General features: G+C 36.2%; 1 protein-coding gene across 3 annotated transcripts in view; it reads left to right on the top strand.

Moving 5' to 3' along the window:
• The window catches only part of XRN1 (5'-3' exoribonuclease 1), a 62,301-nt gene that overhangs the window by 8,832 nt on the left and 27,734 nt on the right, over positions 1-25,735 (top strand). For 2 of the 3 annotated variants that reach the window (XM_039357420.1, XM_039357419.1), the window contains exons 10-26: positions 1,271-1,399; positions 3,086-3,155; positions 3,962-4,067; positions 4,228-4,317; positions 4,588-4,744; positions 6,502-6,621; positions 7,190-7,359; positions 7,682-7,802; positions 9,057-9,155; positions 10,777-10,880; positions 12,828-12,959; positions 17,893-18,055; positions 18,494-18,607; positions 19,656-19,754; positions 21,074-21,189; positions 23,354-23,500; positions 24,715-24,804. In XM_039357420.1, coding sequence (XP_039213354.1) covers positions 1,271-1,399; positions 3,086-3,155; positions 3,962-4,067; positions 4,228-4,317; positions 4,588-4,744; positions 6,502-6,621; positions 7,190-7,359; positions 7,682-7,802; positions 9,057-9,155; positions 10,777-10,880; positions 12,828-12,959; positions 17,893-18,055; positions 18,494-18,607; positions 19,656-19,754; positions 21,074-21,189; positions 23,354-23,500; positions 24,715-24,804 — 2,027 coding nt within the window. The remainder of the gene's footprint in view (positions 1-1,270; positions 1,400-3,085; positions 3,156-3,961; positions 4,068-4,227; positions 4,318-4,587; positions 4,745-6,501; positions 6,622-7,189; positions 7,360-7,681; positions 7,803-9,056; positions 9,156-10,776; positions 10,881-12,827; positions 12,960-17,892; positions 18,056-18,493; positions 18,608-19,655; positions 19,755-21,073; positions 21,190-23,353; positions 23,501-24,714; positions 24,805-25,735) is intronic. The other variant, XM_039357421.1, reaches the window with a different exon arrangement.

Raw genomic sequence — 25,735 nt, forward strand, 5'->3', positions numbered from 1 at the left:
TAGTATTTAAGCCAGGAGGAGTAAATCAGTGCCCTCAGCTCAATTTTTGGCTAACCTGCTTCCACCTGGAGGGATGCATTAGCTGTGCCTCTGAGTACCTGAAACAATATTTTCAAGAACTGTTTGTTAAATCTCTAGTAGCCTATAATGTGGCACCAGTTGAACACCATTGAGTATTTGAACCATGGAAACAAAGTTTCAGAGCTGCTAGTATGCAATACCTATCCTTTGTCCAAGTGAATTTCATAATGGCTGCTGTACTTTTTGTGCTTCTGAAGAGACATAACCAATATGGGCCTTCCAAGCATCAATATTCTGGAACACTACCCCCAAATATGTAAAATCCTTCACCTTGCCTTTTTTTGTATTAACCATTTAACACTTGTAGGTTTTGTAGCACAACCCACCACTTTGTTTTTTTAATTTGATAAGCAGAGATTATGTTACCAATTATTTTATTATCTGTAAACCACTAAGAGCCCAAGAAGATTGAGGTAATAGATAAATTTCACAATAAATGAACAAACATTTGATCACAATTGGCCCTTACAGAAACTGAAATATTAGCCTCTTAACAATTGTTTCTAGAAAGTTTGAAGTACCATCTTCATCGTGTATGAAGCAGGCCTGTTTGCAAGATTTTTTTCCTATGTTAATTACTTACCCAATAAAGTATGTTCAGCTCAAAGGAGAACCCTTATACTTGTATGATTTAATGTTTGTCATCCACATTAAGGAAAATTCCATAATTCTCCTGTGGAATAGCAACTATCTATCTGGATGAATAGAACATGCCTGCATTGCCTCTTTTAAGGCATAGCCTTGTTAGCTTGGAGGAAAATGCTCTCTTTTGAGCTGACATATAATTTGAGATTTCCACAAAGGTTACCATAATTCTTTTGATTACCTTTCTATACTTAATAGTGTAACTATTTTGTTTGCTTCATCTACTGTCTTATGATTTTTTTACTATACTCTTTTTACATATAGTATTTGATTAACTATATGTGGGCCTTTCTGTTTTTAAACTTTGACTGTAAAACAGGTTTTAAAGAAGAGAAGAAAATTGAGGGGAAAATAGGCATTCAAATCAAAATATATCTTTTTTGATACTTGACCTAGAAAGATAAAAACCTGCCTGACATTGATTCAGTTGATTTTCCAATTACTCATTGGGTAGTTATATTGTGAATCTACAGAATTCTAGAGCTTCTGTTTTTGTATGTTGGCAAGACTGATGGCTTGTTCTTCTTTCCCTTTATATTAATAGTTTGATCGTGAACACTTCAGTGAAATCTTTGTAGATCTAAAATGGTTTGAAAGCAAAGTTGGTAATAAATATTTAAATGAAGCAGCCGGTATTGCAGCTGAAGAGTCAAAAAAACAAAAAAATCTAAAGGTTAGTATTTTGAGATAATCTATAGAAAGAAATCACTCTTATTGTTTTTTAAATGGGAAATTAATGTTCAATGCTTACTACATGTAATGATGTTTACTATATGTATTCCTAAATATATACAAGTGGCCCTTAGGACACCAAGAGAAATGCCTTGAGCAAATTTGCTGAAAATACATCCTTAGGGATTAAGGAAGAGATTATGCATTATGACCAAAAGACTAAATTAACCAATGAAGCAAATTTCCATTCAATGTTAAATGTTGCTAAGTGATGAGAAATTTGAGATTCTGAACTTAGGAAAAAACAGATGTACAGATAAAAACAAGAATCTAGAATAGAAGTACTTCTGAGAAGCATCTGGAAATCTTGATAGATCATAGATTAAACATGAGCCAGTAATGTGCTGCAGCTGCCAAAAAAGTTAATGCAGTTTTGGACTGCATTAGCTGGTATAGGGTTAAGATCACAGGAAGTACTACCATCCCAATGAGATCATCCCTGGAATACAGTTTCCAGTTCTGGTCTCAACCACGCAAAAAGAATGCTGTGGCACTGGAAAAGGTGCAGAGAAGAGTGACGTTGATGGTAAGGAGCTTGGAGGCTCAGTCCTGTAAGGAATGCTTAAAGCAGACATGTCAAACTGCCAGCCCACGGGCCAGATGCATCACACCAAAACCACGCCCACCCCATTGCTGGTAATGGGAAAAAAGTCACGATACGTCACACGACATCACGTGATGTCGCAAGTTTGACATGCCTGGCTTAAAGGACTTTGTTATGTTTGGCTTAAAGAAGAAGAGACTGGGGAGATATGATAGCTTTAATACATAAAGGGATGTTGCATATATGGATTTATTTTCCATAGCATCCCTGAGTAAGACTAAAAACAGTGCATGGAAGCTTAGCAGGAAAGATTGATATAAGGAATATTCTGATTACAAGAGCTATTGTGCAGTGGAACAGCCTGGCTTCTGAAGTTGTGAATTCTCCATCACTATAAAGGTTTTCAAAAAAAGACTAGAAAACCATTTGTCCAGGATGCATAAGTATTCATGCATTGGACAAGGGATTGAATTAAATGATTTTTGAGGTCCCTTCCAACTTTATGGTTCTATAATTTATTCTCATTAAATACAAAGTGATATTTACTAAACTCTTTAAGGTTTATGTATCAGGCTTATCCAGTTGTTTTATAATTGACTGTGCATTTAGATAACAATTTTGGCAAGGTGATAGAGTGGTTTTCATTCTCACCTATTCTTTAGCATTTCCTCCTGAGGAAGACACTTAAGTATATTTTTAGGGGACCTAGTAACTACCAGGAGAAAATTAAAAGCTGAAGTTTACCCATATGATATTGGATTTTGCTTTTTTTCCCCTTAAATTAGCAAAGTCTTGAATTTCATTGCTTTGTATTAGTGGGGTCTTGTATTTTTGTAATTGTTTATTTTAGTTTCAGCTGCCTGCTTATGTCAATTTAAATTGTTTTAATAATTTTTACTAATTTTTTAGAGGGGGATATTATAAATTGCTCTGTTTTTCTTCAAGAACTCCAAATTGGCTCTGGAGGTAACCCAACCATCAGAAGCAATTTGTGAGATGTCCAGTGATGTATTGAAAGTGCTGTTATTTAGACTTTTCCTTTCTGTAGCATTATGGTATTAATACTACTTTGAATTTCAACAGGCTCAGGAAAATGCTATATGCTTGGATGCTTTAGAGAAAACTGACAGTGAAAATGTAGAAGCTTCAAAAAGTAAGTTCAGAAATACTGTTCATATTTTGACCTATAGTCTATGCAGGACAGGTTACAATTGTTTTGAATGTATTGCTTTATACAAACTTTTGTACTTGTTTCTTGAATTTCTGCAAAACTTAATATAGAAGATTATTCTCACATGGCAAGCAGAGCTATGTAGTTTATATTAACTTCTAATGTATGTTAAATAAGTTCCATATATTTGCCTATGTTTTGCTGCCAGTTAGGTATTTTATATGTAGATATAAATATAAGTATAGTTTATATTAACTACCTGCTACCAGTGGAAAAAAGTTTCACTGTATTAAGCCTCTTATTAGGATTTGGTACACTCCAGGAACACTAAAATTTACAAAACTCTTTTCTGTGCTTTTATTTTATCCATAATTTCATATTAGACGTTTTATTGACATTTTTCTGATGAAATACTTGAAGATTTTTCAGGTATTTTACATAGTGTATGTGTCATGCTCAGTTGATTGAAGAAAATTATTTTTCCAATTCAAAACCAGTAAATTCACATTTGGTACAATAGTGGTACTGCAATATGCATTGCTTATGTGCTTTTCTGAGTTAGCTAATTAACTACTGTGGTAAACATAATACTGCTGAAGGTGGACATTATATAGCCTGAATTAACAGAGCTCTTTATATTTTGACACATTTAATGTATACCATGTCAATTTTAAAAACTAATGCTGACTGCAGAGTTTTTGGCAGATAAGTAAGTTTCAATATCTAATAGTATGGACAGTGTTAATAATTGTTAAATAACGAGTATTATTCTATTTTGTGTCTCTTAGTAGCATTAGAAGATGAACTGGAAGATGATAGCTTGTTTGAAGCAGAATTTAGACAATACAAACGAACATATTATATGACAAAGATGGGCATAGAAGTTGTTTCAGAGTAAGTGTTAGCACTAAAGTATTATAAACTTTTGCTGTGAAAAACTTGCCAAAGTGCTGTAATATCTCAGCCCCTTGATGGACATAGTTGCTTAGCTATTTTTAAATGCACAGCTTCTTACTTCTGTCCATCATGTATGTATTTGTGGCTTTTTTTTTAGTGACTTTCTGGCTGACCAGGCAAAATGTTATGTTCAAGCAATACAGTGGATATTGCATTATTACTACCATGGTGTTCAATCCTGGAGCTGGTAAGCTAATTATTACAAAAGAAATTATAGATCAGTTTATATATTTTAGGTTAATTTTTTACACTAAAAGACCCAAGAAAACCCTTCTAGTTCTTTCTCAACCTCTATCTCACTCTCAGAATTATGTTACTCAAATTATGTCACTCAAATGACATGTTTTGCAGATGTCATTTTCTACCTTCAGCTTTTTGATTGAATAAGCTCAAAATACTGATTTTTCATACATCTAAGCACTTTGAAGAACTGAAATAATATATTATTTCCTTCTAGGTACTACCCTTTCCATTATGCACCTTATCTCTCAGATATTTGCAATATCAATGAACTTAAGATTAATTTAGATTTAGGAAAACCATTCATGCCATTTGAACAACTTCTTGCAGTACTGCCTGCAGCCAGCAAGGATTTATTACCGAAATGTTATCAGGTAGGTTGCAATATTTTGATAAGGTGTGCATTTGTATTGGTAAATTCCTTCATTTATACTCATGTGAAAAGTAACTATACTTTTGAAATGTTTGACTTTTTTGGAATATTTCAACATGCAGTTATTTGATCTTCATTTTAACATTATTGATAGATAAAAGTTATATAACAAATACCATGTAGCATTTATATTTTATATTTCATTATGTAATTTAAATATAAATGCAAATTTCGCATCTGGAATAAGCAAGTACACTCTTGGCTTGTTTTACCCTTTGGTAGAAACAACCTTAAGTAAATATTTATCAGAGCAGCCTACCAATCTCTAACATTGACTGGGAGGAATTTTTTCCCACTTTTCCATGCAGTGTTTATGTTGTTTGAAGGGTTTCTTGTATGTAAAGCCCATTTCAAGTCGTATCACAGCATCTTGGTGGGATTTACATCCAAGCACTGACTTTGCCTTTCCAAACCCCCCCCCCCATTTTCTCTTTGTTTTCCAATCATTTCTTGGTGGATTTACTGGAATGTTTAAGATCAGTGTTATTTACAAGGTTCACTTTCAGTCGATCCTTAGTCTTCTGACAGATGATTTTGTATTATCTTCAAGCACCCTCCAATACAATGAAGAATTCATAGTGGGTTTTATGATGGTAAGCTCGTCTGATGCAGCAAAATAGCCCCAAACTATACCATTTCCACTACAATTGGTATCAGGTTCTTCTGGTGAAATGCTGTGTTTGATCAGTAATATGGCAAAATAATTTCATTTTACTTTACTTGTTCAGAACATTGTTCCAGAAGTTCCAGTCTTTGCCTAAGTGTTCATGAGCAGATTTTGGTCTTGCCCTGATTTTCTTTTTGAACAGCAAAGGTTTCCTTCTGGCACACTTGCCACGTAGATCTAATTTGTGTAGCTTCTTTCTAGTGGTAGACTCATACCCTTTGACATGAGTAGTGATGAGAGCTACCTCTAGGTCATGAATCAATTTCTGGGGTTCTTAGCATCTTGTTTCAGTATCTTGCATTCTACTTTTTGCCTGAACTTTCTGGGACAGTTTAGCCTGGACAAGTTGACATTTGTTTGAAATCTTTTCGTTTGTAGATGAAACAAGTGGAACCATTCTAGACAGTGGAATTGTTAATGTCCACTTGTTTGGCAATCTTTTAAAATGCCTTCCCAGATTCATAGGCATCTATAATCCTTCTGAAGACCTCAGAGAGCTCTTTTGATGCAAAACATAATGATACCACACATTTCAAAAAAGAACAAATCAAACTAAATGTCTGAGGTTTAAATAAGACATGTTCCTCCCAGATCCTCTTTAATGACATTCTATTCATTTGCACCTGATCTAATTAATTTACACTAATTTTAGGTATTTGAGGTTGTGATAAATGTAGAGGTATACTTGCTTTTTCCATATGCAAAATTTGCATTTAGGTTTATTTAAATTACCCACTGGAGTACAAAATATAAATTATGCATGATGTTTGTTATATTGTATGTCCCTTACCAATATTGTTGAAATGAAAGATCAAATATCTACATATTGAAATATCTTGAAAAAGTAAAAAGTTTCAATGAGATATACTTACTTTTTCACATTGTATATAGGCATACTAGTTCAGTGCTATTAATACTTAATTGATCCATATTTTGATTTGTTTGGCATTTCTGCCATATACATTTAATTTTTTATATTCGTCCTGTTTAATATGTTTAAATAATATGAATTTTCCTTTCCTATCTCTCAGCATTTAATGACTAGTGAAGAGTCTCCCATTATTGAATATTATCCCACAGAATTTAAAACTGATTTAAATGGAAAGCAACAAGAATGGGAAGCTGTAGTTTTAATCCCATTTATTGATGAGGTGAGAGCTTTATTATTTTTATTGTTATTATTTATCACATATTTCACCAGTTTTAAAAGATAATAGAAATGTGTCTTCTTGTTCTTATACCTCTCCCAAATATGCTCCTTATTTGGTATTTTCCTGTTCATTACCAATTTATCTCAGCAGATCTTAAAATTGAATGTTATTTCTTTATAAATCAGTGGAACAAGTTAACTACAAGGCCACATGCCAGGTATCTATAAATATGCTAATCTAAATTTATGCTAATTTGTCCGGCTGAAATCCATGACTATTAAATTAAAATCATTGTGGTATTAATGAGATTTATTCTGGTACAGCAATCTATAAATCTCATTAATACCACAATGATTTTAATTTAATAGTCATGGATTTCAGCCGGACAAATTAGCATAAATTTAGATTAACATATTTATAGATACCTGGCATGTGGCCTTATAGTAACTTGTTCCACTGATTTATAAAGAAATCTGACTCTGATTCAGTCCAGTATTTTTATCATGTTTTATAAGATTCTAAAAGTATATGAATAATGCATGACCACAAAATTCTGTCTTTTATTTAGAAACGATTATTAGAAGCCATGGAACCATGCAACAAATTATTGAAAGCAGAAGAAAAGCAAAGAAATAGACATAGTGAATGCCTAATGTACTTATATGATAAAGATAAAGAATTACATTATTTATCACCATGGCCAGAAAAGTTCCTTCCCATAGAGAAGTGTCATACTAGGTAAGTCTATAGAATTCTGTTGTCAATGGAAAGGATAAACTAAAAGTGGAGACAGAAATGCACCACCTTGAACTTCTGAAGGAAACAGAATATTAATCTTTTCTTATCAACTCAAATCTTGGGCTCAGTTGTGGTTATAAGTCAAAAACTACCTATACCTGTGTAGGAAAGCTCTTGGCTTCAGCATTATTGTTTTGCATTCTTCTGTTCAAAGTTGTTAACACATGCATACACACCCATAACATCAATGTCTTCATGATCTCCCTTTAATGATGATTAGTGGCTTATCTGCAGTTTAATTTATTTTCTTTCTTTTATGTAGATGTGAAGCTGTGTCTATAGATGCTTGGCATGTGGATATAGCCGATAATAAAATAACTCAATTAGATACCGAGAAGTTATATTTTCGTGGCTTTCCTACTCTAAAACACATTAATCACAAGGTAAAATGTAAAATGTGATATGTATCCTTTTTCTAATGTCTAATTGAGCTGCTTTCTTTTCTCTCCAGCCCTGTCCATGTCTATTTCCTCTCACTTCATCTCCATCCAAATTTGTTTTTACTTTTCTCTCCAGCATAGCTATCTTTTCTCACAAGCTCATCTTCATTCTTCTCTTTTGCTATTTCTGTTAAAAAGATGAAAGAGAATATATGTAGTTGTACTTCTATGTTTCTGAATGTGAGGGTGGCTTGAATGGGTTTGAAATAGATGCATATGGGGTTCAGTTGGCTTGTTTAGTTACTGGCAGCTTGAACTAGATATAATTTCATTTTAATTATTTTAGTCATGGCCCTTACTATTTAGTGACTGATTGAAGTGTAGTTTTGGTACATATGCTATATACATCAAATTATATATTTGTTTTCTGAGGTTTTCGCGGGTGTTTGTATGTAGGTCTTTGGTTATTTGGGTTTTCTCCCGCGTAAAATTGGAAGTGTCTTGGCGACGTTTCGACAAAGTCCCATTCGTCATCTTCAGGCTGGTGTTTTCAGCTTCTTGCTTCTAGGAGCAAGAAGCTGAAAACACCAGCCTGAAGATGACGAATGGGACTTCGTCGAAACGTCGCCAAGACACTTCCAATTTTATGTGGGAGAAAACCCAAATAACTAAAGACCTATGTATGTATGTATGTATGTACGTATGTACTGTACACACATTATTTAGATTGCTAACAAAGAATAAAAGGAGAACTGGAATAGCTATTTCGAGTTTCTTAACTCTCTTTAGCCAGACATACCCTTCTGAGATTCGAACCTGAGCTGTGTGCATGTTAGGCAGCTGTATTAACCTCTAGGCCACAGGCTCTTTCTCCCTTTGTCAGCTGTATCAGGGAAGGAAGAGACGGGGAGGAGATTTACCTTTTGTGTTTCTTGATGCACCCTGTCATATATATATATATATATATATATATATATATATATATATATATATATATGTATGCTTTGTGTGTGTATGTTTGTGTGTGATGGTGAGTATAACCTATATTTTGTGTGTTTGTGAATGCATATATGTGTGTTCACAAATATGCATTCACATGCATATATGTGAATATATGGGCATGTCATATGCAGCAAAGAATTTTCAGGAGTTGGGATCCCTAGCATTATTATGGTATTTCCCAGGATTTTGTTTCTTGTAATTTGAGGGGAGAGATCCTCTTTTGGAGTAAATACTGTCTTTCTTCCCTTGTCCTAGTTTGGTCTGAAAAAAAGTGGGGTGCAAGTATTTCAGCAAAGCAGTCATGGAGAAAATATGATGCTGGAAATTATAGCTGCAGAAGATTCAGAGGAGTTGGTAAGTAGGTTTTCTCAAATTTGTTTTGTAGAAATAATATTCTTTGTAGTTTAGATTTCAGTGTGCAGCCTGAGGGTTTTATGCTATCTCTATTACACTACATTAATAATAAATTAATTTAATAAACATTATTAATGCATCACTTAAACAACCAGTTTGAAACATAGTAATTAAAACCTGGTTGAGAATCTGAGAGTTTATTGAAATAACTCACTGATGAAGAAGGTATACTTCAATTAATGAACACAAATTATCATTACATGATTAATTCACAGTTCTACCATATGTTAAGTAAGTTCTGAGGTTAATGGACATATTATTGAATTTAAGTTAACAGTAAAGTACATACCATTGGGGATTGAAAACTTCATTTTGAATACAGTATGGTGATAATATTGTGGGAAAAATTTGGGAAGTTTGTAAATAAAAATCTGGCTAGAAGCTATATGGAATATAGAATGCAAATAATTAGAGACACTTGTCCTGAGTACTGATTTCCTTGACTGCTGATTTATTTATAATTGAGCTGATCTTAGGAACTAGTCTTACCTGGTTTGTTCTTTTTGAAAGAGACATTAGATGTGTTTCCACAGCATGTACGGTGATAAATTGGAAGGGTACAGTAACATGCTATTTTAATGCTTGTTTTAAATGTTGAACAATGAGTCCTTTGTGTAGGAAATGCTATGTTTTGGACATCATCTTGTCACCAAAAAAAAGTCCACATTTTTACTTGAAGCTGACTTAAATCTATATCTGATGTGAAAAGAAGGCAGAGGCTATGTTCACCTTGGCAGACCTGGGAATAGGAGAAAGGAGAAAATGGCCATAAAACCAGGCAACATATCAGGTTGTTAGTACTATCATTTCTACATCTGAAATCTGATGTGTTTGCCTATTGATTTGCATAATATTTTCAAGAGTGCTTAATGTTGTGGCAATCCTGCTAAGAATATTTAAAATAAGACATATCATCAAAGTTTCACTGACAAATCTAAAAATAGAACTTGCATCAAGTATGTGTTTAAAATAATACATGTATTTATGAATTATTCATAAAAATTATAAACAATCCAAGGAGAACAAAATTTAGTTTTAATTACTAAATTTAATTATAGGTCGTTCTTACTTAACAACCACAACTGTGACCAGAAACTCCATTGCTAAGCAACATGGTCATTAAGTGAGATATCATATGACTGCATCACATTTACAACATCACTTTCTCTGCAGTTGTTAAGCAAGATATAATATAACCATGACTTGCAACTTTATTGCTGGCTTCTCCGGTAACTCTGCTTGTTGGAAACCAGCTGTGAAGCATGCAAATGGCAATCACATGACTATGGGCTGCCGCCATGGCCATAAATTCCTGCCAGTTGCAAAACACCTGAATTTCGATCACATGATCACAGGTATCCTGTGATGGTCATAAGAGCGAGGACTGATTGTAAAATTACTTTTTCAGCATCATTATAACTTCAAACGATCTAAAAAGGAAGTTGTTATGTGAAGACTACTTGTAGCCATTTCATTTTAAAAAAACGATTTATGTATCCTAATATACAAATGTAGAAATGGATTTCTTTTGCTGCACTAAACAATTATTTTTCTCTTGTAGGGTATAGAAAAAGTAGCCAGTTTGATACTTGGGAAATCAGTCTTTGTTAACTGGCCACATCTTGAGGAAGCCAGAGCTGTTGCTGTATCTGATGGTGAAACTAAGTAAGAGACAGATTTGGAAGAGTTATTTACTTGCTTCTGTATATGTATCTTTTAAGGCTAAACTTTGGAAGATAGATGGTGGAACAAGAGTTTATAAGATTTAAAAAATAATAATATTAAAACAAAATTGTAAGAAGCTCCAAGAATATGTTTCTACTTTCAACTTGTGTTACTAGCAAATTAATTTCTAGTCAATTTCACCTAATACCTTAAGAACATTGACAAATAATATATTTGCTAAGTTAAACTACTGGCCTAGAAACTAGGAGACTGTGAGTTCTAATTCCACCTTACGCATGAAAATCAGCTGAGTGACTTTGAGCCAATCACTTCCTCTCAGCCCAACCCTCCTCTCATTGGAGGAAGGAACATTATGAATGTTCACTGCTTTGAGTTACTTATAAAGTAAAATGTGATTAATAAATAAAATATGTAATAGGGTTGATTAAATTGTTAGGTTCTTGTCGCTTGCTGAACTTGAGTTGCTTTCCTATAGACATTTCATTACCACACACTAGGTGTCATCATCAGTGTATGGAAAGTGATGTTTGCTGATTGTTTATATATGGTACCGTAAATGCCGGCGTATAAGGCGACTTCCGCGAGCGCTGAAATCAGCGCCAAAGACGGGGGTCGTCTTATACGCCGAGTCGTCTTATATGCCGGAAATACTGGTAGTTTCCGGCATATAAGACGACGTTCTAGGAATGTGGCCCGGCTATAAAGACGGGGGTCGTCTTATACGCCGGGTCGCCTTGTACGCCGGCATTTACGGTAGCTTGTTCTTGTCTTGGTTGGGATATGGTTTCTTACTTAAGAGTTTTTTGATTAGGATATTGTTTCTTTCCTGACTGTTTATCTAAGGCTGTTTACTGCTTATGTAGGTGCTGGTTATAATGGGGAATGTGCTCTAAGCTGTTTGTTTCCATTCTGACTTCTGATTATTTGTTTTTTTTTTTTTCAGAATGCCAAGATTTCAGGAATTTCCTAGCTTTCTTAGTTTTGGCTTGACCTATAATGTCAACAGTTTCCCACTTAAAATTGTCTTTGAATTTATCTAAGTGTTGATAGATTAAGACACTTTCAGCATGTTTTTCTAACTTCCAGTTGATGTTAAGGATGCATTCTGCCAGGCTTCTACCTATTTGTGTTATTATATAATTGTTGTTTCAGTCTTTACAGCATATATCGTAGATGAGTTCTTTTTCATCTTTGGTTACTGGGCCTTTGCTTAAGATATTTTGGAGATATTTTGTTGGTTTATGTGTTGGAGGAATATCAAGTACTTATGGTGGTCTGTTGGGTATCTCATAAATTTTTGTTGTATGGCAAGTTATCCTTTTGAAAGATTGTGATACAATAATTATTACCTAGATACTTTTTAATGAAATGATATGTGTACTTATTGGAAGATGTTGTATGTGTAGTCTTTTTCCTCTTGCTGAAATTCTGGCTTACTGAAGTGTGTCTTTTGCGGTATGTAAGTTCTTATGCAACTCCTTTTGTGGACAGTTGTAATGTTACAAAATAACCAGGACCAATCGCACGAATTAGCTATCAACAGATGCATACATTTCATCTGCATGCAATTCAAAAGACATAACCATATGCCAATAATGTATGCAATGCCCAGATAGGAAGAAAACAGTACCAGATAAACAATTAGGGAAGAAACAATACCCTAATTAAGGAATTATCAAGGAAGAAATCACACTTCGGTCAAGACTGGAAAGGCAAGCTTTTGTATATAAATATTCAACAGCTTTATTCTCCCATGTGCTGATGATATTATTAATGAAAGTTCTCCAGGAAAGCAAATTCAAAGAATATAAGAATGTCATCAATATTGACTGAATTCAAGATACTTAAAACTTGTGTAATGATGTTAAAACTGAGATGAAATTTTAAAATGTATTATTTTAAACTAACTGCATGCTTTTATTTAAGGTTTTACTTGGAGGAGCATCCTGGAGCCCAAAAACTTTATAGGGGAAATGCTGTGCCACCAACTAAAGTAACATTTGTTGGAGAAAAGGAAAATAATGTATGGATAAAAGAAATCCAGGGAATTTCAGAACAGTAAGATTATACTTGATTTATAGTTTGTACACTTTAAAACAAAATTAAGAGTGAGCAGGTTGCTTTGTGGACATGACTTATTTAGAAATGCATGTTCGGATATAGATCAGATCAGAACTTAAGGAAGTTTGGGTGAGAAGTAAAATGTTTTCAAAGAAAAAACAAAGTCCAGTTTTGAAAAGCACCTTTGGAACAACCATGACCTGGATGATTGAAAGTCTCATAGACATGGTCAGATATAGTTTTGGCATTTAGTAGCTTTGGTGAATGTGGAATATAGTAAATTCCACTAAAGCCATGATCACAGTAAACATTTTAGAGGTCATTTTCTGATATAGTATACAAATGAGCGTGGAGTATCACCTGGAGTATCTTTGGAATTACTAAGTGTTAAGTGGTAAACCCAAAGCTGACTTCTTTAAAATGGCTAATAGTATTTTAATTATAGTTTACTCAATTATAGTTTATTAAAAAAATAAAAATACACATATAGGCAACATTTAAATAGGGCTATAGCTATTTACCTGTGTAGAAGGATCTAAGGGTAGAGAAAAGAATTATGTGTTCTATATAAGTACTTTAAACAGGAGAAGGAGAAAGTTTTAGAAGTATAAGATCTCAGATTAGTATAACCCTATTGGCCATAGATGTCATTGTGCCCTGATTCTGCTCTAAGTCCACTAGACTGTTTAAATTGGGAGGATGACATATTATAAAGCAGACAACCTTATCTCCAGCATTATCTTGTTTCCAAAAATTCTTCTAGTGTAAGCTCATAGGCATTCTTTGAATATAAAAATGATGTATGTTTGGATGCTTTGTTTATGTGTATTCCTGCCTCAAACAAAGCAAGTAAAAAAAGATGGTGGTGGTAAAGAAGATAAAATAGTTGGGAGGAAGATACCTCACTTGTTTGCCTTGTGATAAAATATTGTTCCTTCCCCCATGGAAATGATTTTGTAAAAAAGAAAGCTTCTTATTTTGACTATTTTGGGACAACATGCTTTCAGAATTTTAACTTTGTTCAGCAGCCCATAAAACATGCCTAAATATATTATTGTGTAATCCAGATAGCATTACAGATCTGAATATGATACAAACACAGATAAGCTTTATTGGCACTACCATAGAAAAGTTACAGGGGGAAAGATTTATATGGACATTAAAAATGTGCCACTGTTTTCACTGTGCTGAATGTCTGAATTCATCCTACTTCCTGCAGTTTTCTGTCCCTCCCTTCTTCAGCTCTATTATTTTGAATTCCAAACTCAAGGAATACTATAAGGCAGGATTTTTCAACCGGTGGTATGTGTACAAGTACATTGGCACCTGGCAGGTGGTATGCAACCCTGCCCAACCTAGCCATGTGTAGCGGGGGGTGGGGGAGGGAATGAGCTAAAGTGGCACAGCACAGGACTTGCCCTGAGAGAGTCGTCAGGAGCTGCTGGGGCGAGACAAAGGCCCCAGGATTTGCACTTCTGGCTCACCCGGAAGAGGAAGGAGGAGGAGGGGGCAGAGACAGGAGAGGCTGTAAAAGTTTTGGCTGGAGCGGGAAAGAGGAAAAAAAAGATTCAGGCTTGGGAGGAGGCAGAGTTAGCTGGAGCGGCACCAAAGGGAAACGAAGAAGGAAGAGGGGAAAGAGGAGAAGAGATAAAACAGGCCGGCCGGGAGCTGATCTATAACTTTGTGGCAGCCATCCGTGCCAGGCACACAGGTGGCAGCAAAAAACAGGCAAGAAATGCAGCGGGGGAGGGGTCACCCTCTGCAAGGAATGAAGAAAGGCACCATCCCTTGAACATCGGCAAAGGGCCCTTGCCCACTTCACACACCCAGCTCTGTGGGCTCCAGGGGGAGGAGATGCTGTGAGCTTTGACAGGCAGAGGCACGCTCTCCTTAGCGGGCGGAGAGGCTGGGCTGGGTGAGGCAAAGCTGGTGAGAAGCCGAACCTGCCTGGGCGCATGTACAGGAGGCGGCGAGCATGCGGGGCTTGGTGTCCTGGGTGAAAGGGAAGCGCTCAGAACACAGCCTGTGGGGCAAAATGGTCACCCAGGACTGCAGGCCCCATGTGCTCGCTGCCTCCTGTGCACATGCCCAGGGAGGTTCCGCTTCTCTCTAGCTTTGCTTCACCCAGCCCAGCCTCTCTGCGCAGTGAGAGCATGCCGCTTTCTGCCGAAGCAGGGCAGACTGGACGGAGGGGCTGGGTGGCATAATGCAAGTAACATGGACTCTCACACTGGTCACAGCATGCCCTCCCCCGGAGCCCACAGAACTGGATGTGTGAAGTGGGTGAGGACCATTTGCTGGTTGCCTTCAGGGGATGCTCCCTTTTTTCATTCCTCACAGAGGGTGACCTCTCCCCCGCTGCATTTCTTGTCTGTTTTTCTCCCTCCCTTATCGCAAATATCTTCCCGCCACTCTGTTCTTAAGGTTGTGCGGCTCTTGTCCATGAATTTACAGTGGCCTTTCAAGCCATGGCCATCGGCAGCACGGCCCAGCCTCTCCCTCTCCCCTTATCCCTTCCTAGGCATGGAGGAAGGAAGGAAGGAGATAGGAATGAGAAAGGGAGGCAGAGAAAAAGGAGGGAGGAAAACGGAGGGAGGGAGGGAGGGAAGGAAGGAAGAAAGGAGATGGGAATGAGAAGCAGGGAGGCAGGGAAAGAGAGAGGGGAGGAAGGAAGGAAGGAAGGAAGGAAGGAAGGAAGGAAGGAAGGAAGGAAGGAAGGAAGGAAGGAAGGAAGGAAGGAAGGAGATTGAATGAGAGGGAGGGAGGCTCTGAGGAAAGTCCTGCCTTAGCACTTGGCCACCAGCAGCCCTTCTGCCCTTTCACCATTCCCTTGCTCCCTCCTCCTGGCCTATCCTGAGGGTCTCCTATCCTATCGCTGCTTTGGTTACAAAACTGGGTCTCTTTGTCCACCCCTCCACTGGAGACGCCTGGATCCCCCCCACAGCCCTGCCCACACTCCCCACAGATTCCCCGCAACCTGAGCGACATTGAGCTGCCCCACACCCCCAGCCATTGACTTTGCTTGTCAAAAGGTTGCAAAAGGGGATCACATGACCCTGGGACACTGTGATCTTTTTTATCATCAAGTTTTTGACACTTGCTAGGTGACTGGTGGTACTCGAATATTGCCATATCATAAAAGTGGTACAATCTGTGAAAAGGTTGAAAAGCCCTGCTATAAGGCATTACTTTATAATAATTTTGCTAAAAATATTCTTCTCTCATAGAAAGTTAGTATGAAGGAAATAACCTGTCTTTGCATTCTGGAGATTGTTCCTTCAGTTAACACAAGAAATATTGTATTATCTGTGCTGAAACTGCTAGGCCAAGTCAAATCATTAGAAGTATACTTAAAAAGTCCGCTCAGCAAATAACACCTCAATAATGAAAAGATAATTGTGGAAAAAAATACTAATTTGGGTTTTTTTTAGTCTTAATATACTGTTTATTTGTTTCTTCCCCCCCCCCAAACTCCTGCTATGCTGCCTCATTGTAGTGGTAGTGGTGGTTGTTTCTGGGCAGGATGTTGGAAGTATATAGTAAGAGATATATTCCCAATAAGGTCACCCAGTATGAACATCTTTCATCTAAAACTCATCTAAAGTTTATCTAAAGTTCATTTAAAACAGGCCTGCACTATATTAGGCAGCAGCAGTGGGAAGATGCTGAAAGTAGATGATCACTTTAGTGACAATGGCAAAGGCATCAATTCATACTGCACAGGAGAAGTCAATGGTAAACCATTCCTGTATTTTTACCAAGAAAACCACATAGATAGAAAATATCAGATGGCATTCAGCATACTACTGACAGAATTCTCACTGAAATATGGCAACAAAAGAAGAATCACTCACATTTTCTAACAAACCTGTGCCAGCAAATCTGATGAACCATAAGGTGGTCAATAGATTGGAAGAGATCAATTAGATTCCAGTACCAAAAGAGGTACGGGAGGAGGAAGGAGACTTAATGGAGCGTTCAAACACATATGTGTACTTATTCAGCATCATTAATTTTACATGCTAGCAAAATAATGCTTAGGATCATTCAATGCAGATTAGAGAAGAGTATGAAAAAAAGAGATGCCAAATGTTTAAGATGGCTTTATAAAAGGCCAAGGAGCATGAGACATTATTGGTGATTGGTGCTGGATAATTGAGAAAACAAAATAATACCGAATATAACTCGGTATGTGATTCATTGATTATAGCAGAGGTCCCCAAGCCCTGGTCCGTGGACCAGCACCGGGCCACGGCATGTCAGAAACCGGGCCACGCAAACAACCGAAGCCCCATCCATGGGATGCAGGCAGCACACGAAACCACAGCCCCTATGGTCCGTGGAAAAACCTCCCAACAGAACCTGTCCCTGGTACCTAAAAGATTGGGGAGTTATGTCAAATTATATCAAGTGGATTATGCTCATTAAAATGAGAATCCCAGAACATCTCAATGTCCTCGTGAAAAACTTATGGACAAGTCAGGATGCCACAGTTTGGGTGAAGCAGACTGGCTTCAGATTGGCAAAAGACACAGCTATATATGCTCCCCTTATTTAATCAAACTATATGCTGGATATATTATGGGAACTTGGATTGGAAGAAGATAAGTGAAATTTCCTTATATCCCTGTCAGACTTTAAGGCTTCACAGGTGTTATCTCTACTGCTAGTTTCCATAACATGTACAATTTCTAATGTTTATTAGAAAAGTGGCTTTTAATAATCTTATTACCTTTTGTCTAATTTAGGAATCTAGCACATCCTTGCAAACTCTTGGAAAAAGTAATAGATTTAAATTAATATCTTTTATTATTATTGGTTTGACTCCCCCCCCCAAAATGATTATTATTTTTTTTATCTTTTTTATTAAAATACCATTTCTCAAAAAATGCAAATTCTAATTTACTGTATAATTTGTTTTTTTTATCAGCTACCAAAGAAGAAAAGGAGTAATTATAAATGAAACATCTATAATTGTATATGCCCAGTTACTAACTGGGAGTAGGTATCAGTTAAATCAAAATGGTGAAGTGTATTTTGAAAAGCAGTGGTCCAAGCAAACTCTACCTTTTGCATACCAGACAATTGTCAAGGTGAGCTTTTCAAGTTTGTTATTGTTATACTTATTTACATATCTATCAATTCAAGGAATCCGTATTTATTAGCACAGGTCAAATTTAAAATATTTTTTCAGCTTAAGCTTCTTAATTTGTTAGAAATGTATGCATGTTTATATTTACATAGACATTTACATAGACCATAAATAGTGAAGAAATATTAGCAGATCTTCATCACTCTTATCACTACCATTTTCTTTTGTCATAAGTAACTGTTTTGTACTTAAGATGATATTGACTGTGCTGAACAGGTGAAGGACATTATTTAATAGAAATTCCTAAATTTATTCATGGATAAGTATCTTCACTGAAGAGTAAAACTTGCTGTTTTAAAATAGATCATTGGCAAGCATTGTTACAGTGGTTAGTGTGAATTGTCTTAATGTGATGTATCTTTCTGGCTTTTTTTGGCAGGATATAAAAACTTTTGATTGCCATTTCTCTAAACTAAAAACTTTGGATGACCTATTCCCTCTTGGATGCACAGTTTTCATGATAGGAACACCTTACTATGGCTGCACAGGAGAAGTTAGTTTCAAAATAATCTTCCATTTTATAAATTTAATACTATCAGAAATAGATCAAATGTTTATCTATGTTTTTGAGCTATCATTTGTCTGTTGAATATATGTAATTGCCTTTATCTGTTTTTAAAATATATTCATTCGATTTTTGCCTTGTCTTTTTTTTCTAGAACTCCAAGCAACATATATAATATTCCCACCTCTTATTTTTTTTTCACAGAAAAGGTGCTTAAAACTACAATTAGGACAGGAATTTCAGGTGTTGAGTGAAGTGGTTGTTAAATGAGACATCATATGATTGTCTTATTTAATGTCTATAATATTGGCACTCCTGATTGCACTTGTGAAGTGGAGAGAGGTAAAAAGTGCAGGGTACCTTGAGGGTGAAGGAGGCCTGGTGCAGACTAAGCACAAATGTCTTCCTACTCAGGAGCTGAAAATCCTCTCTACTGAAATCCAAGTGATTGCACTGGGTCTCCCCACCCCCTTGAAGCACCCACACTCCTTACCGTACCATGCTGTCTTTCCATTCAGGCTGAAAATCCAGCTTAATTTTGGCTCTCCGTTATCTGTTATTTCTGTGGGCTGGCTCCCTGCAGAAGGATTTCAGCTCCGTGCAAGCAGGCAGTAAAGATTTCAGCTCTGCGTCAAGCAGGCATGGAGCTGAAATCCTTTGGCTCTTTCAGCCATTCCTCAAAGTTAAGATCTTTTTGTCAGGCAGCAGCATCTTCCAGTCTTTTCTTCTGGCTACCCCATTGACTTTCTGTAGAAATTGGCAGAGAAAATTGTAAATGGCAGTCACATGATCACAGGATGCTTGTAACTAGTTGTAAATACAAACAAGTTGTCAAACAACCAGATCATAATCACATGACAGAGATGGGTGCAGTGATCAGAAATGCTTTACAGGCCATAAAGCACACATTCCAAGGCTTTTAATCTGAACTGTTGTTAAGCAAACAGTCGTAAGTCAAGACCTACCTGTAATCGCTATAGATATTTGGAAGACTTTTTTCCATTGTAAACCTGAGTATATCAATTATTTTTCTTAGATTCAGGACTCTTCTGATGTTATCTCAGATGGCAGAATCCGTGTTGTTTTCAACATTCCAATTGAACCTCAGCTTGATAGCTTAATACAGAATCAGCATGTAAGTGTTATGAATACCTTGCAGAGTTCATGTTAATCCTTCGGGAAATAATTCAACGCTATGGAAAAATCTTCAAATAATTAACAACTACTTTCTTTTACTTTCATCTTTTTCTATTATATTTTTGTACCCATACATTAGAATCTAAAGGTTCTAAAATATTTTGAACTGGTTTTCAAGCTTTTTTATTTAAATATTCTTTAAAGAAATGTATTGCCAGTTTAGAATTATAAGCTTCCTCCATTGACTAGATTAGAAAATTACCTCTGCATATAATTACTTATGTTCTTCCCTTCATCCTTCACTTTTCTCTTTTCCCATTTTCCCACTATTTTAATTTTCATTTGTATTTTATGCCCATGGTTGTTAAGTAAATGACTGCAGTTTTTAAGTTAATACCATGGTTGTGAATCTGGATTCCCCATTGACTTTGTTTGTCAGAATATCGGAAAAAGTGATCACATCACCTTGGACATTGCAATTGTCATAAATATGAGTCAGTTGCCAAGCGTCTGAATTTTGATCACATGACTGGGGATGCTGCAACTGCCATAAGTGTAAAAAAACTCATCAGTCACTTTTTTCAGTGCCATTATATATAAATCTATCAAAAAGAAAGATTTTTTCTTTTTTCTGTTTTTCTTTTCTTCCAACAGCCAACTTTTCCTGACATATTAATGCTCCCCATCACTCTCATAGTACCTCTTTCTGCTCTTTATTCAACAAATGCCGGTTTCATTATTTTTATTCTTTTTGTTTTTCTATTAGAAATGATACACTGTGAACCTCAGTAATTTCTTATCCTATTACATACCATTTCAGAATTTACATATTCTGTGTCAAGCTACGAAATCTACTGCCTTTAGCACCGCCCTAATTCTTCTTGCTTGCTAACAGAACGGGTGTGATTTGGGAGAGTTGGGGTCTACAGGTGTCTTTTATCACCATGACAACTGAGAGCTGTTGTTTTGGCAAATGGAAGGTTCTTGTCATAACAATTACTAGAAGATGTATTGGACAATGTGACCTGAACTGTCAGAGAGGGGATGGAAGATTTTATTATTTTAATTATCTGCTTCCCGCCTTTTCCTCAGAGCTAGATTTAATTCAGTTATGCCAGTTTGATTCTTGTCCAATAAAAGTTTACATTAGAGAATGCTATGACTCTGGTGTTTTGCTTGATTGGGCTTCTTCAGCTGGGACTTGACATCCTACTTGCTTGCTTGTATACATTTGTCTGTGAATTGAAAAGGTTGATACAAGTCCTATAAATGTTAATATAGTTCTCAAATATTAAAAGTAAATATTTGATATTTTAGAAATATTCTGTGAAATATAATCCTGCATATGTGTTGGCCAGTCGCCTTGGAGTGAGCAGCTATCTAGTATCAAGATTTACAGGAAGCATTTTTATTGGAAGAGGAGCCAGGAGAAAGTAAGTTTGGAATATAATATCATTTTGCAATGAATTATCTAATTACATTTGAATTAAACCCAAATTAAAATGATGTTAATCTGATTCTTCCTATTTGCTTTGAATATTGGTCTTCACAGAGAAAAATCAATTTTTGTGCACTTAGTATAGAGAGAATAGATTGTGCAGTATCAAGAAAGACAATTTTATGTTAGCTGTGCCCAGTTTTAAAATTGGGAAAGAACACCTTTATGAAGTATGATAAGGAAATAAGTGCGCAAATACTATTTTTCAAAAACATAACTCACTGCACTTTTGCATCACTAAGGATTGTCCCTTTTTATGAGCCAGTGAACTCACTGAGAGTATTTTGGCACTTGAAAACTCATCAGAAGGCCAGTTGACCCACAAGAGTTAGAAATGCCATTACGGGTAGTTCTTGACTTATGACCACAATTGAGTCCAAAATTTAGGTTGCTAAGTGAGAAATTTGTTAAGTGAGTTTTGCCCCATTTTACAGCCTTTCTTCCCAAAGTTGTTAAGCAAATCACTGCAGTTGTTAAGTTAGTAATAAGGTTGTTAAGTGAATCTGGCTTCCCCACAGACTTTGTTTGTCAGAAGGTCTCAAAAAGGTGATCACATGACCCCAGGATGCTACAACTGTCATAAATATGAACCAATTGTTAAACATCTGAATATAAATCACGTCACCAACGGGATGCTGGAATGGCCGTAAGTGTGAAAAATGGCCATAAGTCACTTTTTCCAGTGCCATTATAAGTTTGAACTGTCCCTAAATGAACTGTTGTAAGTCTACTACTGTATCTTTTTTTATTAAAAAGAATGCTTACTGTTTTTTTGTAAAATTCCTGATAAAGCTATAAAGCATTGTTAAAATATACTTCCTTTATAAAATGCTTTTTCTAATTTTTCTACCTTCCCCCATGTGAAATTCTTGTATGTACATTTTTAAAACATATTCCAAAGCATGGATAGGTTGAATTTGAGCATAATTTATCAGGAAAGAGAAATGAAAACAGGAAGAAGAGAAGCAATTAGAGATATGGAGGCAGAACATATTTTACATGCTGAGCAGTGGTAACTGATAAGATTAATGTGTCCCCTTAAAGCATTTAGGCAGCTGACTTTTTGAAGGCTCAGCATAAGTTCTTCAGGGTCTTCCTAGGTTGTCTCCAATTAAATATACAGATAGTGCTTCATTTGGAATTGTAATCAAAGCACTCACTTCCAAAGGCAACCTATGGCAAGACCTCAGGATACTGAATGCCTTAGCATCAGTTTCTGATAGCTTCAGTCCTATCAAGTAGGTACAACTATACAGCAGGCATACTTCCTAGGTTCTGCCAGATTATAGAGTTTAAGGAGGGGATTTCAAGCACACAGACCTTATTTGATCTGTTAGGACTGATAGATACCCTCATGAAGAGGAGGTTCCACAAATAGCCTGGTTGTGTGCTATTCAGAGCTTTTAAGATGATCACCAACACTTTGAATTATGTCAGGAAAGAAACTAGAAGTCATAGCACCTCAGGCAATAGCAGTATGGTAAGGGCAAACCATAGAATACCTAGAACTGTGTGTGCCATTACATGCTGAACTAGTTGTAATTTCTGGGTGAGCTTCAAAGATAAACTCGGTTCCGTGGAGAGCATTTTTTCTGTGGACTAGAGGGGGCATGATTTCATGTACTACCCCCTTGGGGGTGGGTGATTCTGGGGGCAGCGCTAGCGCCGGCGGTACGCTTGGGAGTGGGGCCACGCTAGCAACAGTGGGATGCATGGGGCGGCGGTAGTACTAGCGGGATGCTTGCTGCTAGCATGAGTGTGGGGGCTGTGAGTGCATGGCATCCCTTCGTGCGGCCTGGTGGCCAAGTGGCCATGGCGTGGTAGTGGGCCATGGCCCACAGGTTGGGGACCCCTGCTATAGATCATGTTACAGCAATCCAGCATGGAAATAACCAAGCCATGAGTGACTATGAGCATTTATTTTGCTAAATAAATCAGAGTTAGTTTAAATTTTATTAATATTCATCCTCTGCTCTTTTTCTGCCAATACTGAAAATTGAAAACTGAATATTGTATTAATATTACTATATAGTAAAATTAGTATTAGAATTTTAGTAAAGTGCAATAAATAGAGTTAACATTCGCCATCTGTTTTGCAGTCCACGTGGAGACCATAAAGCAAATGTAGGTTTAAATCTGAAATTCAATAAGAGGAATGAAGAAGTCCCTGGCTACACTAAAAAAGTTGGAAATGAATGGATGTACTCCTCTGCAGTGCAACAGTTTCTAGCTGAATATTTAGAAAGGTAAGCTTAAAATTTGTTGTGGACTTGTGTATATATCCTTGTGATTGATAATGTTGTGTAGCATTATTGTAGGGAGCTTTGTTGGATCCAGCTAACAGTCTATTGAAGCATTCTCTTTATTTTATCTATTTAGCAACCTAAATATTGTGTCTCCCTAGCAACTGGCCTCTTAATCTTACTGGCTTTGTTTTTGGGTTTAGCTATTTATGGTTTATTCTATGTATTTATTTTTTCAGTTTGTATGACTGCTTAGTCACTTAGATTCCAGGTAGTTAATAGCCAGTTAAAAACAAAAATAACTAAATAAAAGATATACTGTGCCAAAATTATGTATTCTTCTTTCAAAACAATGTTGATTCCCAGACTTCACCAATTTTGAGGATAGTACATTTTATAGTTTGATAATGTACCAGAGAACAAGTGACTGCTTGCATCATATTTTCAGAGATATTTCCTTATCAGATTCCTCAATGTCTTCAACATTGACAAAGCTTCTAATGTACTGCCTTCACTGGAAAAACAGATATGATCAGAGATGTCCTGCCTTGAAAATAGCCCCTACTGAACTGTATATTATAATCAGGAAATGTTTTATGATAATTTGTATTATGCCATAAACAGTTTTATGATTATTTTTATGTCATAAAAGGTTTTAAAATTGGCCAAATTTCAGTTCTATTGGCCCTGAATTTTGGATGCATTCTGTAAGTTAGCCCATTTGAGGTATGTACCTTGGTTCAAATGTTTTGCCCTACGATAAACCATTTTGTTGGTAATCAAAGTTTTAGTATCCCAAAGGTGCTTTTTATGAGGCAGCTGGACTTTCTTGTTTTTCTTTGAAGACGTTTTGGATGAGAAGCTAAATGTCTTCAAAGAAAAAGAAGAAAGTCCAGTTGCCTCGTGAAAAAGCACCTTTGGGATAACTGTGACCTGGATGGCAGAAAATATCCGTAAACAAAATTTTAGTAGTATATTGACTGAATGAAGAAATATTTTAAATTAATTTTAAAACTTTCCTTATGTGAATATAGTGGATTATTCCTTGGGTACTATACTGCCATTATGTGTGATAGAAAACTGCATCCATATCTTTCATATCATGTTACATGATTGCTTCTGCATCATACTGGAAAAAACACCTGTAACTTTTTAGAAGTTACATATCTGTGTTACATTAGTGTTTCAGTGCAAAGCACATGCAATTTATTTTTCAGGGTACCAGAACTTTTTACTTACTTAGCCAAAAATAGTCCAGAAGATATATTTTATGAAGATGACATTTGGCCTGGTGAAGAGGAGAATGGGTATGTAGTTCATATTTTTTGGTAGATTAGTAAATAAGTAGATAAATTTTCTGATCTTGCAAGGACAATCAGCCTGAAGATTTCTAGTTCAAATTTAGTAGACGAGTCCTTGGATTCAAGGAGGAACAATTTCATGCAGTATTCTTTCATGGTTGTAGGCTGTCTAGTTACTATCAAGCAGTCAAAATACTGTTTGCAAGGTATTTGGGGGCTGGCAAAGACTAAGTCCAGTTATTAAAGTTGGTTGCACAATCAGTGAGATGATTAGATTGGATTTGATATTTTTATCGAATCCTTCCCAAGGACTAGGGATAGGCAGATCTTGTTTGATAATGTTGAAGATATTGTCGCAGGATGTAAGCTGTTCCAAGTAAAGCTACCTTTGCAATTGTGGTGGTGGTGATTTTGTCAATGGCAGTAATGTTCAAATGATGCTTGAGGTGTTTCTGAATGATTATTGTTTCTAATTACAAAATGTCAAAACCTGCTTTTGTTATTTTATTTCAAAATGGTGCTTCATGGTGAAAAGGGAATGAGAAATGATCTCGTGGCTGTGTTGTGTGTGCAGTGGCAGGGGTATACACATATGGAATATTTAAAATATGAATACTTTAGAAATACTTTAGTCCAGTTGCCTTTTGAAAAAGCATCTTTGGGACAACCATGACCTGGATGACTGAGAATCTCCATAGACAAAGCTTAAGGGATGTGGGTAAGCTCCATTCAAAAGTGTATTGCACCCAATAGCAGCCATTTCCACTTCCATATACAGAAAAGTGTTAAATGTAAAATAAAGCAGAAAGCCAAAATGGATGCTGCAGAGTCATCAAAGTACAGCCTGCCATTGTAGGTGTCTTAAATGTATTGATCTTAGTCACTCTGCATCTTTATCCCTTAGACTGAGATCCACAGGTTCATGTTTGTTGAGATT

Source organism: Crotalus tigris, unplaced genomic scaffold, assembly GCF_016545835.1.
Source record: "Crotalus tigris isolate CLP2741 ecotype Arizona unplaced genomic scaffold, ASM1654583v1 scf7180000018923.2277400, whole genome shotgun sequence".
NCBI lineage: Eukaryota > Metazoa > Chordata > Lepidosauria > Squamata > Viperidae > Crotalus > Crotalus tigris.